At 38.6% G+C, this 17,482-nt stretch overlaps 1 protein-coding gene across 1 annotated transcript in view; it reads left to right on the plus strand.

The window, feature by feature from the left end:
* Nucleotides 1–17,482, plus strand: part of Eif5b (eukaryotic translation initiation factor 5B) — a 54,406-nt gene that overhangs the window by 12,657 nt on the left and 24,267 nt on the right. Inside the window, exons 2-8 of the mRNA XM_005400747.2 lie at nucleotides 943–1,068; nucleotides 1,168–1,252; nucleotides 1,910–2,564; nucleotides 4,502–4,719; nucleotides 5,081–5,231; nucleotides 15,396–15,494; nucleotides 16,201–16,290. Of these exons, the coding sequence (XP_005400804.1) occupies nucleotides 943–1,068; nucleotides 1,168–1,252; nucleotides 1,910–2,564; nucleotides 4,502–4,719; nucleotides 5,081–5,231; nucleotides 15,396–15,494; nucleotides 16,201–16,290 (1,424 nt within the window). The remainder of the gene's footprint in view (nucleotides 1–942; nucleotides 1,069–1,167; nucleotides 1,253–1,909; nucleotides 2,565–4,501; nucleotides 4,720–5,080; nucleotides 5,232–15,395; nucleotides 15,495–16,200; nucleotides 16,291–17,482) is intronic.

The following is a 17,482-nucleotide window of genomic DNA, read 5'->3' on the forward strand; positions in this document are numbered from 1 at the left end:
TGTGTGTGTCTTCTTTACTAAGCTCTTTGAGGATAAATCTTATACGCTCCATGTCATTTATATAATCTTTACATTATATAGTTAGAAAATCAGTCATCAGTATTTTTCTTACAAATTATCTTTGTCAAAATAGCACAACTTTTTATGAGGTACCCATCTGTTGTGTGAGTTCTTTGTTTTCTTGCTGTGTCATTCAATTGGATTTATCTCCCTTTTCTGTTTGTTCATTTCAGACTGAGTGACCATCTTGATTTTCTATAGATTTTAACTGAAACTTAGTTTGGTTACCCTAACCAGTATGGGTGGGTGAGAACATTACATGGTAGAACCCTAATGAAAATGAGGAAGGTTGTGAGCAGGTTTCCTTCCACCTATTTGGTGGGTTTATGTATTTTATTTAATGAGCCGCATATATTTTGTATAGGTGTAGGTGTGTAGCTGTGTCTTTCTGAAGGCGATCTTCGTGCGTTTTAGTTTTCCCATTGATAAAATGAAGCAATAGATTGATAGTCTCTAAAGTTCCTTCTCACCTCATAATTTCTGCTAGTACAAGTAAAAATGCACAAAGGTCCAATTAGATGTTATTGATAGTTAAGGAATAAGACTTGTTTTATCTTTTAAGTTCTTTTTGCTTTATAGATAACTCCATTCAGTACATAAAAAGACTTTGGTTTCCCAAGAAGTTAATTTTCTCATCTCAAGGAGGTAGATTTTTTGCTTGACTTCTTCATTATAGCTGTGTGATTTGAGTATGACCCAGAAACTATGGAAGCAGATGCAGAGAGGATGCTAAGTACAGACTCACATTGCTGTGAAGGACCCTGCCGAATGATAGTGTACTGGCAGTAGGTGCAAAAGGTTAGAAAGATAAGAATTTCTGTGTGAATGTGCTAAATTATGCACGCCTGAGTAACACGTAGATCTTCTTTATTTTCATTTAAGTGCCAAGGATGATATTGATGTTGATGCCTTGGCTGCAGAAATAGAAGGAGCTGGTGCTGCCAAAGAACAGGAACCTCAAAAGACAAAGGGGAAGAAGAAAAAAGAGAAAAAGAAGCAGGACTTTGAGTGAGTATATTTTAAATGTGTTGGATTGTTATTAATTTAAGTACTGGATTCACTTAATAAACTATTCCAATGCTTCAAAATTTGCTTTTTCTTTTCTAGTGAAGATGATATTCTGAAAGAACTGGAAGAATTGTCTTTGGAAGCTCAAGGCATCAAAGCAGACAAAGAAACTGTTGCAGTGAAGGTGAAAGATTGTTATTCTCTCAGGGTTCATGTTTCCCAGTGCTGGTTCTTGGAGTTACATTTAGAAACACTTGTATATATGTTAGTTAAAAGTTTCATTAAAATCTGATGCCTAAAAGAACAGACATTTTAAGGAAAGAAATAGTGCATTTTAACACCTTTGACAGATACAAGATGTTTTATGTAGGACTCTAAAGATATTTACAGTATGTTGCCTGTTCATAAAACCTGGTACATTTGGTGGTATGGTAGCGTCTCATGTTGCCACCTTGAATTTTCTGTGTGTTTTCATCATTTGTTTGAGTTTGAGATGAGCCGCAGAGTAAGGGGACAGTGATAGCTGTTCTTCTCCTTTCAATTCCCTGCTTACGTTTTGTGTGCCATTTGAAGTTAGTACATGTTTCAGAGCACCTGGAATTTGAAATGTGTAGTGAATGTGAGAAGTGAGAGTCCTGAACCAGCTTCTGGGCCTTGGTTGAATTTTGTGTTCTTGTGAAAAGATCTTATTTTGAAATTATTTTGAGAGGCTTTAAACTTTATTTACTATCTATTTATTTTAAATGTGTACTTAGCAAATTCCATTACTCTGACGGGTCTTAGTTACTTTGATGAATTGAAAGTAATTCTGTTCATATTTCTAACAGTGGAAATTTTTTAGCCAACAGAAAACAATGAAGAAGACTCCACCTCAAAACAAGATAAAAAAAAGAAAGGACAGAAGAGCAAAAAACAAAGTTTTGATGATAACGATAGTGAAGAATCAGAAGATTCAAAGTCAAAAAAGACTGTAAAACCCAAAGTGGAAGTACACTCTGGGAGTGATGATGATGATAAACTGTCTAAACAAGCTAAAGGCAGAGCTCAGAAGTCTAATAAAAAGTGGGATGGCTCAGAGGAGGAGGATGAGCACAGTAAAAGAATCAAAGAGCCTTCCAGAGTGAACTCTTCAGGTGAAAGTGGTGATGAGGCTGATGAATTTTCTAGAAAAGGACAGAAAAAAAATCAAAAAAATAAGCCAGGTCCTAATGTTGATGGTGCAAATGAAGATGATGACTCTTCCTTTAAAATTAAGACAGTGGCCCAAAAGAAGGCAGAGAAGAAAGAGCGTGAGAGAAAGAAGCGAGATGAAGAAAAAGCAAAACTGCGGAAGCTGAAAGAAAAAGAAGAGTTAGAAACAAGTAAAAAGGATCAGGGTAAGCAAAAAGAACCTCAAAAGAAACCTGAAGAGGAAGCTGTCAGATCCAAAGTGACCGCTGATGCCGGTGCTGCCCCTGCCTCGGTAGAGAAAGGAGAGACACCCCCTGCTGCAGAAGGTTGGTGATGTGGTCACAGCAAAAAGTGCAAAGGTTCTTGATTTTTTTTTTAATTTAATTTTTTTTTTTGAAATCTGTCAGCCAGACAGGGTTTCTGAGGTTAAGGTTAATCTGCTTCTGTTCATCCTTGATTGTAGCCACTGCCATTTTCCTGATACCAGATGCTCATGCACTCCAAGAACCTCTGCTGTGCCAAGGATCTTCTTGATTTTTAGGGAGTCTTAGGTTGTGACCCCTATACCCTAGAGTCATTTTGTTATTTGTCCTTGCTTATAAAAGAATTTAATTATAGGAGCCTTTAAAAAATTACCTCTAAAGAGCCAATGCAGTGCCAATTTATGTATTTGGGAAGCTGAAACAGGATTGCTTTCAGCCTAGGAATTTAAGGCCAGCCTGGACAACACAGCCAGACCTAATTTCTTAATTAAAAAAAAAAAAAAAACAAATCAACCAGGCGTGGTGGTGTATACATACCTGTAATCCTACTACATTGGGAGGCTGAGTAAGGCAGGAAGATGACAAGTTGAAGCCCAGCCCGGGCAGTTTAGCAAGACCTGTCTCAAAAGGGCTAGGTGAAGGTCCTGGACTCGATCCCTAGTGCCATCCTCTCCTCACCAAAAAAGTGATTTCCACTCTGACCATTTACGTACACATATAAAGTTATCCTCCAAGTGGTTTCTGTGAACACTGCATGTTTTACAGAGTTTCATCGCGAGAATTATTTTTTGCCATTAACAGACTGTTTAGGCTGGGTGCGGGGGTGCAGGCCTGTAATTCCAGCTGCTTGGGAGGCAGGAGGATCGTGACCTTGAGGCCAGCCTGGGTGACATGGCGAGACCCTGCCTCAGAAAAATAAATGAAACAAGTTGCCAAGGAAAAGTTTATTTTTCTTTTAGATAATACTTTTAAATTCCTTCTTTTAAAACGCAGGTCAATCTATGAAATAGGAAAGTAAGATTTATATACCAGAATCAGTTAACATCTTCTAAGTGATAATGAGCCATTTTCTTTTACTAGAACCAGCTAAGAAAAAATACACATTCTCATTAATGTCCTCTTCCTTAGAATTAAAAAGGTAGAGATGCAACAATTTGCATGGAAAGCCTGTGTTCTTAAAACTTAGAATAGTTTTTGTTTAGACTAGAAAACGTGTACTGGAAATGACGATATAGTTGTTTAACCTTTGAAATTTTTATTTGGGTATCTCTGCAAAGAAACACCATGGAAGGAGTTTGAGACCTTTTGAGTCTTTAGAGTTCTTCAAGGCTCATTCATTTTCTTTCTTTCTTTTCATTGTCTGCCTGTCTTTCATCTATCTGTCTGTCTATCTATCTATCTATCTATCTCTGTTTTTCTTTGTGGTAGTGGAAATTGATCACAGAACCTCACACATGCTAAGCACACACTGTACCATGGAGTTACATCCCCAGCCCTTTTTAATTTTATTTTGAGGCAAGGTCTCACTATGTTACCCAGACTGGTCTCAAACTTGCTGTACTCCACTATATTTATATATTTGGTTCTTCTAATAGCCCCTCACAGTAGACATTACCCTTATCACCCCCAAGTGAAACTAGCTATAGAATTTAAATGAAAATTAGTTCATTCTATTTTCTTTTTTTGAGCTCATTCTGTTCTTTAGAATTTCAAACAAATGTTTGCAAGCCACACTGCCCTGGTACTGTGGATTAAGAGATACTGATATAAAGTATTACCCTCTTCCAACTACTTGGGTTCACCAGGGCAACTCACCTCAACACCAGCATTGTACATCCTCTGCAGACATATGTATGCGATTCTGTGGTCTTCTAAGTGCTCAGGATGCTTCAGTGCACACAGATCTATCCCACTGATAGCATTAGCTGTGCCCTATTTTGGTCCTTTTGTTCTGCCATAAGAATGAACTTTCATTATTTTGCCTTTATTTTACTTGCTAGATGACAATGAAGGAGATAAAAAGAAGAAAGATAAGAAAAAAAAGAAAACAGAAAAGGAAGATAAAGAGAAAGAAAAGAAAAAAGGACCTAGCAAAGCTACTGTTAAAGCTATGCAAGAAGCTCTGGCTAAGCTTAAAGAAGAAGAAGAAAGACAGAAGAGAGAAGAGGAAGAACGCATAAAACGACTTGAAGAGTTAGAAGCCAAGCGAAAAGAAGAGGTTTGTTTTTCATGAAATTGACAATGTTGATACTTTGCTTAGCTCATATCTCCATTCTGTTAAATATTTGTAATCTTCTAATGCTAAAAATTCATGGTCATATAATAATTTAGTTATGCTATTGTGCTGGTATAGATAATTAAATGAAGATGTACAGGAAGTCGTAGTTTATTTTCTCATGTAGAGATAGAAGTTTGTGTTATCATCGCCAACTGACATTGTACATAATAGTGTACAATATTAAAAGTATTTTATTTGAAATTCTTAATACAATACTTTGAGTACCTCAGAGGCCTTTAAAGTTTGAGTTATTTACATTTAAATTTTATATTTCCTTAAGCTAATACATATACTTTCATAGGAACGATTGGAACAAGAAAAAAGAGAAAGGAAAAAGCAAAAAGAAAAAGAAAGAAAAGAACGCTTGAAAAAAGAAGGGAAACTTTTAACTAAATCCCAGAAAGAAGCTAGAGCCAGAGCTGAAGCTACCCTTAAACTTCTACAAGCTCAGGGTAAGCAGTACTCGTAATTGGAATAGGTGGTGCTCAGAGGGAGAGTGGAATTGAGTCCGAAGGCAGGAGGCTTCCTGTGAATGTGCTGTGAAAAAGTCCCGTAAAAATGTAAGGGATAAGAGATGTGACTCTAATTTCATTATTGACAAAGACAACTTCTGTTCTTGGACAGAAGTGTTATTTGTACCTGAGTGCAGTTGGTGCATACCTGTGTCCCAGAACTTGGAAAGATTGCTGAAGCTGAGGCATTGGAGACTGGCCTGGGGAACACAGAAAGCCCCCTATCCCAAATGTGTGTAAATACAGTAATGTATTTCTCTAAATAACCCCCCAAGCAAAAAATGAGGTAATAAAATCAGTATCTGTGGAGGACCACTTAGGCGACTCTCCTTGAAAGAGGAGCAATTGCTTCTGTTTTGGCTGAGCCTGACCCTATTTCCATGTGCTGACATGTACAGAGCTGGCTAGGACTTTTCCTTATCCCTTCAACTGGCTTTAAGCAATGCATATCGGTCTAGCCAGGTGCTGATGGTAATCTTTGGAGGTGGCAGGTGTGTTTCCCCAGAACCCTCTTTGCTCCCTCAAGTGAGTCAGGAGGAGGCGGCATGTGTGAGCCAATGCTCCATGCTGTCAACTGGGATCAAGCTTTGGGAATAGAGGCTATGACTTCCTGGGGCTTGAAAGATTACACATCAGAGCTGAAGCATTGACCCCAAAACATTAGATACTATGTCCAATGCGCTCTGCAGGTGACTCTCTCTGGATCCTTCTCTCTGCACATGGCAGAGGTGATTTCAGGCCTTCTACCTAGCCCAGCTCACGGCACTCATCTACTTCCCACGGTTCTCACAGTCACTCATCCTCAAGCCACTCCCTTCGTCATGAATGAATAAAACCTGGGTTCAGCATTGTGTCGAGGCCTTTGTTCCGGGTGGCCATCATTGTGGCTGGACTTAGCACCTCTTGGCTCCCCAGAAGACAAATATGCCTTAGTGGCTTTATTCTTGCCGTGGGTTGCACTGGAAGTGGTAGATTGGAATTAACTCACTAGAATTCCAATAACTTTTTATGGGATTGCAAATACAAACTTTCTGGGCTGCAACGAGGACCGGGAAGGGCTCTCTATAAGTTTCAACTAGTGTCAACAGTTATCAGCGTTTTCCATATTTTGTTTTGTATTCCTCTGCCACTTTTTGCTGTTGTTATTTTTGAGACAGGGTCTCACGAGGCTTGCCTCGGACTCATTGCATAGACCAAACTGTCCTTAAACTAATTAATGATCTTCCTGCCTTAGCCTTCTGCATTCTGGGGTACAGGCGTTTGTTATAACACTTGTTTCTGGAGTACTTAAAAGTGAATTCCAGACAGCATATTTTTAAAAACCCACAGATACTTGTATAGTCTATATCTAACAGATAAGGACTTTCTGCTTTTTTATCATTAGTAGAATACATATTTTTACGTCGAACAAAATTTTTGATACCTGATTTTCTCTTCGTGTTTAATATTTGGCCTTTGTCTTCCAAATGGCACTTGAGATGGTTAATTCAAATCTGGATCCAGGGGAAGTCCACAAATTGCATTTGGTTGATATGTTTGTCTCTCACCCACCCTCCATTTCAGCATGCCATTTATTTGTTGAAAATACTGGATAATTTAGAATTTCTTATATTTTGGACTTGTTTAACTACATTTTCCTAGTGTTGGTCAATATATTTTCTGTCCTGTGTAGATCCAACAGTCCCTGCTTCGCAGGAGTACTCATGCCAGAGACATATAATTTGGTTCTCTGACTTGTAGTGATGTTAAGATTGGTCAGTGGATTGGCAGCCTTATTTATTATAAAAGTTCCCTGGTGACATGCCTTTTTTGTTTGAGTTTTTTTGGGGCGGGGGGTGCGGGGAATTGAACTCAGGACCTTGTGCTTGCTGGACAGGTACTATACCACTGAGCTATATCCCTGGCCCCGACGTGCCTTTTTTTTGTTTTTTGGTTTTTGGTTTTTTTTTTGTGGTGCAGAGGATCAAACCAGTGGCTTTTACACTGAGCTGTGTCTCCCTTCCTTTTTATTTGTTATTTTGAGACAGTGTCTTGTGAAGTCTTACTTGTCGAGGCTGGGCTTGAACTTGTGATTCTTCTGCCTGACCCTCACAGGGTGCTGGGATTGTTGGTATGCACCACTGTGCCCAGCTCCCTATTGATGTTTCGTTGTTTTTTTTTTTTTTTTTTGGTTTTTTTCAGGTACTAGGAATTGAACTCACGACCTTGTGCTTGCCAGGCAGGCGCTGTGACGCTGAGCTAAATCCCCAGCCTCCTCCCTACATTGACTTTTAAGCCCACAGTTTTATTGTTTCATTGGTGGTGATCTTATATCCACTGTTCCCTAGGAATTTCAGAATGGTAATCTAATTTTTTCAGTTCTTCTGTGTTTAATTAGCTAGGCTCTCTAAAGAGAGACATTTGTTGAAACACAGTTCACATAGGAATGCCAAAGTATATGCTTCAGTTCTTCCTTAAAAGTTTTTAAACTAGTAAGTTGATACCCCTGCAACTTCCAAGGCTTAATTATAAGTTTTAATTTTTTTGTTGTATGGGTATTATTTTAATTTAATGGAGTTTTATGTAATTGATGTGTTCTTGTCTCTTGAACGCATTGCACTTTTTTATGTGCTGTTTATTAGTACATGTTGGCAGTACCTAAAGCTTACATACATCTTGGGGAATAGTATGTGTACATAATAAAGCTCATTTTTAAAATCCCCTTCCCCTTCCTTCTCACTTCTCTTCTTCTGCCTTTAAATCCCCTCTCCCCATTTTAATTCTTATTATTCTTAGCTCGTGTTTGTGACATACAGTGTTTGCATTCATTGAGTTTATTTGATTTCTGTGCATGGGGTTTCTTAGTTCTTTTTACTTCCCTTTCCCTTCCCTCTCTCCCCTTGCGCTTGGCCTCCTGGACCCCTCCCCATTTGCGAGGGATCTGTCCATTTTTGATACTGAAATTGTGCCATCTTTGGCTAGTGGGAGAGCAATTGGGTTGGTTCCTGTGACTTTTATAGATAGCCACAGTGTCTTTGACCTCTTCTTTGCTTTCTGACCCAACATGATTTCCAGCTTTGTCTCGTACATTTTCTACCTTAGGTATGGTCTGGTATCCGCTGTTTCCATGGGGAGCCTGGATTCCCTTTAGTGGCTAATGGTGTTTAGTGATCACAATCTGGGCATGTAATTAATTATATTTTTGATAGGTAGGACAATTTAAAATAATATCTTCCCTTCATTAAAAAGAATATAGTGATTCATCGCTTAATTTCCTATCCCTCTTATGTCTCACAGGTTTTTATCTTAGTTATTTTGGGGCTTATAATTACAATAATAGCTACTTTTTATTGTGTACTTGGTTTATAACTGATACTATAATAAACCTTTGACATTGTATGCTTTTCCTTCATTAAAAAAAAAAAAAAAACTCAAAAGAGATTTCATGCCTGAAGTGTAGATGAGGAAATAGTGACTCAGAGCTTATAGCCTCCCAGAGTTGACATTTAAATTGGTCTGACTAAGTCTTTATTTTACATTACATACTTGATTAGGAGCAAGAGGTGTAGAGAAACATAGTACTTAGATTTCAGAAATTTTTATTAGGAAACTAGCTTTTAAAAAAATGAAATTAGAGAATAAATTTGAATAGAGCTAGACCCAAATACCAAATAGGATTGGTGAGTATGTGAAAGGCTAAAAATTCTCATGAAGACATTGGGATGAGACAAGCAGGGAATGGTTGGCCTGTCTCTGAAATGCTCCTAAGGAGTAGACTAGTAGTTATGGTAATTAGATGAAAATTACAGTTTAAAATGATCTTAGCATCAGTCTTTAGAGCACAGTTGAAAGAGATGGTTTCTCTAGTGGCATCTCTGACTCTGATTTCTTTTTCTCTTTTATTTGTATTGTTGCTAAATGTTTGGCATCTTATCAATTGCCCATTGTCCAGTAATAAAAGTCCAGTGGGGCATGGTTGTACACTCTTGTAAACCAACCATTCAGGAGGCTAAGGCCGGAGGATTCCTCCAAGTTCAAGGACAGCCTGAACTACATAGCAAGACTCTTGTTTCAAAAAAAAAAAAAAAAGTCAAAATTCCTTAACCAGACTTTAAAGGCCCTTCCCAGTTCATTCATGTGACTCATCTCATGAAAAGATTCTGTAGTGCTCTTTTACCCAAATCTTGTTAGGTAAAGATCATTTGCTGTGTTCATTACCCAGATTGATGCAAAACTTACTCAGTGAGCCCAGAATATATTCTTAGCTGTTAGTTGCAGAGTTTTTCATGTGATTATGCTGAAATATGCAACAGATAAGCTTTTCAGTCAGTCTTAATATATCCTGTTAAGAGGATACTTCGGAAATAATTTGGAATAAACTGCAGGAAAAGAGCTTCTGTAAGAACTTCATTGTAGTTTCTCAATTTGCAAAGTGCAAAGGATATCGGAACAGATGTAAGTCTTGGTGCTGACTAGAAATATAATAGTTTATTTGGGAACCCCTGACTGGAAGAGTAGTCAGTTGATTAATTGTGGGGTGCTGTAGGGAACAAAGTTTAGGGTACCCATCCTCTAGTTTTCTTGCAGACCCTTGCTTTTGACTTAGTAGGTGTAGGCTCCTAGCAGGGAGAATTCTGGTCAACCTAATGATCTCTGTCTGCACTCTCCTCTGGCTTGATCCTCACTTTGATTTGTTTAACATGTTCACAATGGGGTGTAACTTGTGTGTCTTGCTGCCAGGTTGCTTTGAACCACCAGTGGTACCTGCACAATGTAGCTCAGTGGTAGAACACTTGCCTACCATGTGCGAGGCCCTACATTCAGCCTTCATTACTGGGGTGGGGTCCACGCTATGCAGTTCCTACTGTTGTTTTCACTATAAAGCTTCTGACTACCTGCAGTGAAAGGCTGCCAGTTGGCATAAGGGGTCACCTGACTCTAACAGTTTTTTACAGGAACAGAGGAGGAGGGCTGCACTGTCGAACCATTGCAGCTGTAGCTGTGTACTTTTGCTGCAGTGTACCATTAACTGTTGACCGATAAAGATGTATTTTTAGTAATATTGCAAATGACATGACCCTGGTTTGCTGTCATATCTTAATTTGACTGTTTATTCTAGCAAAAAATATTAAAGCACATATTTAAAACAGGGTAAGAAGAACCATGAACACACTACTGAGCACAAACAGAAACACGCTACTGACTTGATTTTAAAAGTTCATCTGGATGAGTTACTTTATTGTTACATATGCTTTTAACTGCTTATTAAGCTGGCAAAGGGAACAAAAGTTACTACTGTTTTATAATAATAGTGAAAACTTCTTTACTTTGTATTAGTTTTCTAGTGGTACTGTGATAAATGATCACAAACTTAGTACTGTAGTTTAAAATTACATTTATTACCTTACAGTTCTGTGGCCAGGTCTCAGTGGGCTGCATAAGATATTGGCAGGACTGTTTTCTTTCCCCCCAGTGGCTCTGGGGTAAGAGCACATCCCCTTGTCTATGCCAGCTTTGAAAGGCTACCCTCATTCATAGCTCATAACTTCACTCCTCCATCTGCAAATGCAGCAGCACTGCGTTACTGTGGCCGTTCCTTCATAGTCTTATTTTCCTCTGACACTAGATTCTACTCAAGGAACAGCTCTTTATTCTTATAGAACTATGTGGTTAGGTTGGACCTACTGGTGCCTGGATAATTGAAGTAATTTCCGCACCTCAGAGTCCTTCACCTTACATCACACCTGCAATGTTTTTCTGCTGTATTCGCTCATGTATTCACATGCTGTGGGGACAAGGACCTGTACATCTTTGCAGGGAGGGTCTTTATTCTGCCTACCACAAACTTCAAACTTATTTTTTAAACTTAAATGCGATTTAAACATTTTATTTGTGTCATTTTTCACCATACCTTTTAAAGACCAAAATTCGTTAGAGGTCAGTTAACACATTATTTTGAAATGGGCAGGATATTACTTGGTGCTGTTTATTTGCTTGTAGGCATATGTCTTGTCACTTTATATATGCATGCCAGGCAAAATATAGCTGGTCAGTCATAACTGTGATCAGGAGATAAATGCCAACAAAGTTTGCTTTACTAGTAAGGAACTGTTTGCAAGATTATTTGTTAAAAATAGAAACTGCTCGTGTCTTTCAGGAATCCTGTAGGAGTTTTAGTGGTACTGGAAAGAAAAGATAGGTTAAACATAGAGGTTAATTTTCTTGTAACTCTGTGCTAATACTACTTTTTTACTTTTATGTTCTAGTGCAGTCACTTACAGGCCAAAATGTGTGGAGTATATAATGATAGTAATTTTTGTGTCTGTTTAGGGGAGATGAGGAAAAGAGTTCCAGAATTTTATCCTTTCATTTGTAAAGGTTTAAATTGTTTTGTTCCCCTTGAGTGAGGGCATTGTTGTGTAAGCATTGTTTATAGCACTGGTATGAAGCTCCCTTTTGGTTACTTCACTTCAGCCAGAGGACACGGGAAAGGGGTCCTTGGTGTCTGAACATTTGAGGGGACTCCCCATTGGTTTTTACCTTGTCTCTTACTGCTTTGGCCCTGCGTGGAGCTTCTCAACAATCTCCAGACATAAAACTCTGAGAGAGCCTCATCTTTTTGGGGGGAGGAACCAGAAAAAAGTCCAGGGAGCCATGGTGGGGAGGAGAAACTGTGGAGATCAAGAGCTAGAGAAAGATTGCCTTACAATTTTGTCTAGGAATTGACAAAATTCCCAGGCTCACTGGAGAGCCATGTACACTTGAAACAGATCCAGAGACTCACAGCCACAGCTTCCACAACTGGACTGTCATATAAACCAGTACAAGACTTTAGGAGTTTTGAGTGACTGATCAGCTTGATAAAATAATAATTCTGTGTATAGTATGGAAAGCTATGAATATTCTGATTCCTATAGCAGCCACTTTATACTTAATCAAAAACAGTAAATAAGTGAAATAATTTAAAAAATTAGTTAATTCTAAAGAAAGAGGAACAGAGCACAGATCGAATACATAGAAATCAAACAGTAGCTAGGCTTGGTGGTGCATGACTATAATTTCCCTAAATTCTGGGAGACCAAGGTAGAAGGTCCCCATGTTAGAATCTCGGCAGTTTAGTAGCTGAGTGAGACTCTGCCTCAAAGTAAGAAGAACTAGGGGTATGGTTCTGTGTGAACGCTTTGAGGTTAATGATAGGCCTAAACCCAGCCATATGGCTAGTTTTAGTCTGAACGCACCAGTTAAGGGCAGGTTATTTGAAAACAAGAGCCAGCCATGTGCAGGCCTTAAAAATTCACTTTTAAACAGAATGGTATAATTAGGAGGATGGAGACATACACAATGCTAACAATCATTAGAAAGTTGGAGTTGTTACATTAAGCTGACATGTACTATAGAGAGCCCTTCCTGGTCCTTGTCACAGCCCAGGAAGTTATATTTGTGATCCCATGGAAAAGTTACTGGAATTCTAGTGAGTTAATTCCAGTCTACCACTTCCAGTGCAACCCATGGTGAGAATAAAGATACTAAGGCATATTTGTCTTCTGGGGAGCCAGGGGGTTCTAAGTCCAGTCACAATGATGGCCACCCGGAACAAAGGCCTCGACACAATGCTGAACCCAGGTTTTACTCATTTATGATGAAGGAAGTGGCTTGAGGATGAGTGACTGTGAGAACCGTGGGAAGTAGATGAGTGCCGTGAGTTGGGCTAGGTAGGATGCCTGAAATCACCTCTGCCATGTGCAGAGAGAAGGATCCAGAGAGAGTCACCTGCAGAGCACATTGGACATAGTATCTAATGTTTTGGGGTCAATGCTTCAGCTCTGATGTGTAATCTTTCAAGCCCCAGGAAGTCATAGCCTCTATTCCCAAAGCTTGATCCCAGCTGACAGCACGGAGCATTGGCTCTTCACCCTGCCTGGTCTAGGCTCACATGGGAGCAGTGGGGGTGGGGTTACGGGGAAACACGCATGCCCGTCGTCTTCGAAGACTACCTTCAGCACCTCAGCTGGACTGATATGCGTTGCTTAAAGCCAGTTGAAGGGATAAGGAAAAGTCCTAGCCAGCTCTGTACATGTCAGTACATGGAAATAGGGTCAGGCTCAGCCAAAATAGAGACAATTGCTCCTCTTTCGAGGAGAGTTGCCCAGCTGGTCCTCCACAGTATACCTTAGAGAAAGGTATTTTATTTAACACTACAAAGTCAGTTTTTCAAGGGAATGAACCTGTGTGTGTATTGTGCATGTACCCAACCTAAAGTTTGTATCAAACTTTCACCATGGTGCACATTTTTTTTTTTTTTTTAAGATTGAGGATTGAGCCCAGGGCCTTTGCAGTGAGCTGTGTCTCCAGTCTTTTTAAAACAATTTTTTTGGAGACAAGGTCATGCTAAATGCCCTATCTGAAGAAAGTCCAAAAATATTTGCAAATTAATTAGTGTACTTCTAATTAACCCATGAGTTAAAGTGTGATTGGAAATTAGAAAGTATCTTGGATAGAATGAAAACATCTCCAAATTTGTGGGCTATAGATGACAGAGTGGATAGAGGGAAGTTTATAGTAATACATGCTTATTTTAGGAAAAGACAAAAGGCCTCTATAAGCCAAGCTTTTATTCTCATCTGAAAGAGCAAAGTAAGCAGAAGGAAAGAAATAATAAAATTCAAATAGTAGTGAAATAGAAAACAAAGATAATAGAGAATCAGTGAAACTAAGGTCTAGTTCTTTGAAATAATTTGTAAAATGGATAAAACACTAGCTACAATGACTAAGGAGAAAGGAACTCAAAGCCAGTATAAGAAATGAAGAGGGGAAGTATCATTATAGGTATTAAAATAATGATAAAATGTTGCTCTTCAAATCTTAGATGGAATAGTCATATTTTGGAACATGCACACTACCTAAACTTTCTCTCAAATGTAGCCAGAATAGCCATATCTCTATTTTAAAAATCTGTATCTATTTAATTTAAACTATATCCATATCCACTGAATTTTTATCTAAGTTAATATCCAAGAAGGAAAATGCCAAGCCCCCATAATTTCACGAGGGAATTCCAGCAAATATTTAAGGAGGAAATGGGACCACTTAGAGACATCTTTCAGAAATACTCAATTTTATGTGGACAGCATTAGCGTTATTACTGGATGGGGTAAAAATTTCAAAAGAGGAAATATAGACCAGGATTCCTCATGAACTTTTTTGCAGAAACTTAACTAAATTAAATGCATATATACCACCAGTGGTTCAGACTGCCCAGCAGCAAGACATAGGAGTTACAGCCCCATTGTGAATGTGTTAAAACTTTTCTCAGAAGACGCCAGTAAGAGAATTCAAAGAGTATTCCAATCACACATCCAGAATATATAAAGATCTCTCAAAATTCAATAATAAAAAAACAAACTCCATGTAAAAGCAGGCAAGACATTGAAATACCCATTTTCACCAAGAAGCCATAAATACGTGAAAAGAATGCTCAATGTTGTTAGCCACTAAGGGAGTTTAAGAAGACTTCAGGGAAATAGTGCTGCATAGATGGCAGAATGCCTCCTGGAGAAGTACAAACGTGTCCTTATCAAGTGGGAAGACTGCTGTGGAGAACAACTGGCAGCTTCACGTACAATTAAATCCGTATTTACCTTAGGTTTCATTCCTGTTCTGAAATACTTACGTAAGAGAAATGCGTATGGAGAAACTTGCATAAAAATGTTCATATTTTTATTCCCATAGCCCGAAACTAAACCACTCAAATCCGTAGCTTGTGAGTGGATAAACAGACTGTACCGACTCTGGTTTGGTACTCAACCATAAGACACCACCGGCTGACCACGCTCGACTCTGTTCTGGTGACAGAGCCAGACTGAAAGATCCACTTGTTCGACATTTTGGGGACAGCTAATCTTCAAGGGTGGGGAGCAGATCACTGGTTGGCCAGGGACTAAGATTTGAGGAGTGTTTGACTCCATGGGCCGGCACGGGGATATAATTGTGTTGTGTCTTCAAAGATAGGTTTTTGTATGAATGTCCTATTTTATAGTATGTGTAAATAAAATGTTACCTGTTAAATACTTTCTCAGGTGACATGCAGATAGTTTAACCTGAAGTTTTCCCTTTATTATCCTATAGGTGTTGAAGTGCCATCAAAAGATTCTTTGCCAAAGAAAAGGCCAATTTATGAAGATAAAAAGAAGAAAAAATCACCACAGCAGCTAGAAAATAAAGAAGGTTTGTATATAAGATGCCTATGGATTAGAAACTATTTTGTTTGGCTTTTCCTTGCAATTTCAAAGTAGACTTATCTTTTTTTTTTTGATTTTTCTCCGGTACCGGGAACCGAACTCACGACTTCGCACTTGCCAGGCAGGCGCTTTTGCCGCTGAGCTAAATCCCCAGCCCCAGACTTATCTTTTTAAAAGAAATCAACAAATCAGAATTCTCCACCGTGTGTGTGTGTGTGTGTGTGTGTGTGTGTGTGTGTGTGTGTGTGTGTGTATTGCTAGGAACTGATCCCAGGGCCTCAAAAATGCTAAGCATGTGCTCCTCCACTTAGCTTAGGTACACCCCTAACCCCAAAACTGCATTTTGAAATTTCTTCCCTGTGCTGTACCTTGTTTTCTTATTACGATTGTCATTCTCATTTGATTCAAATGAGAGGCGAATGGAAAATAATTTACCTTGAAAAATTTGGGTCCTATCCTTTGTTAACTCTGAAAAGCAAAACTGTTATTTTTTTCTTTCCCAGTGTTCTCTGATGTTACATTCTATTTCTTGAACAGAAAGTTTCCTTTCCAACATGTGATGATAAACATTTTCTAAACTTACAAGAAAATAGGTTCTTACTATAGATTTCTATCCTGTACCGAACAGAATACCTTAACAGACACGGTACACTGCAAAACCGTTGTTAACTTGGTTCCTATGCCTTTTTCAGTGTCTGAAGCAGTGGAATTAAGTGCCACTGTTGAAGTTGTGGAACAGAGTGTGCCAGAGAAAGAAGAAACACCACCTCCTGTTGACCCAGGCCAGTAGCCTTCTGCAGTTCATTAATTCCTATGAAATACTGTGGTGTATCGTAAGTTACCTTAGTTATTAACTTCGAGGCCAAATAAATGTCAGCGGCCTTATTGCCTAATAGTTCTTAGCTATTTATTTCCGCTTTGAGAAAATATCCCAGTGACACTTGAATCAGTTTTGTTGTTGTCGACAGTGACAGTGAATGTTTCAAGGAGAAATTAAAAAGGCTTTGGGTTTTCTCTGTTTATGGGTCAGAAATCCAAAGAAGGCCTGAAGTTCTTTACTTAGTCCTTTGGAAACATCTTTAATTAGAACATTTAAGAAGCCATAAAAGTGTGCATTTTATTTTTTTATTATTTTTTTTTCTGAGGCAGGGTCTTGCTTTGTAGCGCAGGCTGACCTTGAACTCATTATGTAGCCCCGAGTGGCCTCAAACTTGCTGCGATCCTCCTTCCTTAGCCTCTCTTAGCCTGGGATTACAGGTGTGCACTATCATGCCCAGCCAAAATGTGCATTTTAAAACTTACATAGAAGTCAGCTTCCATTTGTTAAATTAGTAAGATGCAACGTACTCATTTGGTGGAGGAGGTGTTATAGGAAGTCTGGCTTTTTTTTTTCCAAGTTAAACATTAAAATTCAGAAGATAAGAGAGGGAGGGCTAGCTAAATGTGTGTGTCTTTCAAGAGAATCTCCAGTGTTTAAATACAGGATCAGGACTGGGAAGCAGCCTTACAGAATATCAGGATTGACACACAGGTGAACAATGATAGTTCCTTTCCATCCTTTGCCTCCCCTATTCCAAGTGAATAAGATCATTTCACTGGGCTAGGTCTCAGCTTGGTCTTTATGGTGAAATTAGAGAAATTCAGTTGATACCCTTACAGTCTGCTATTGTAGGTCATATTTATAACACCAGAAAGAATTGTTAATTAGGAGGAGTGTTTGGGTACCTGTTTTTGAGTCTCATTTCATCCTTAAAATTACTTATTCAGAATTGTTGGTAAGTAATTGTTATAGGGAAGCAAATACTTTTATAACTCTTTTCCATTATTAATGATTTTGCCTGGTTGGATTTCAATAAAAAGCCATTATTGTTAAAAGTGTATTAAAATCTTTTTTTCTTTTTCTTTTCTTTTTTTTTTTTTGGTATCGAGAATCAAACTCAGGACCTTGCCCTTGCCAGGCAGGCGCTGTGTCTT

The sequence above is a fragment of the Chinchilla lanigera genome, unplaced genomic scaffold (assembly GCF_000276665.1).
Source record: "Chinchilla lanigera isolate Chin_1 unplaced genomic scaffold, ChiLan1.0 scaffold00069, whole genome shotgun sequence".
Lineage (NCBI taxonomy): Eukaryota > Metazoa > Chordata > Mammalia > Rodentia > Chinchillidae > Chinchilla > Chinchilla lanigera.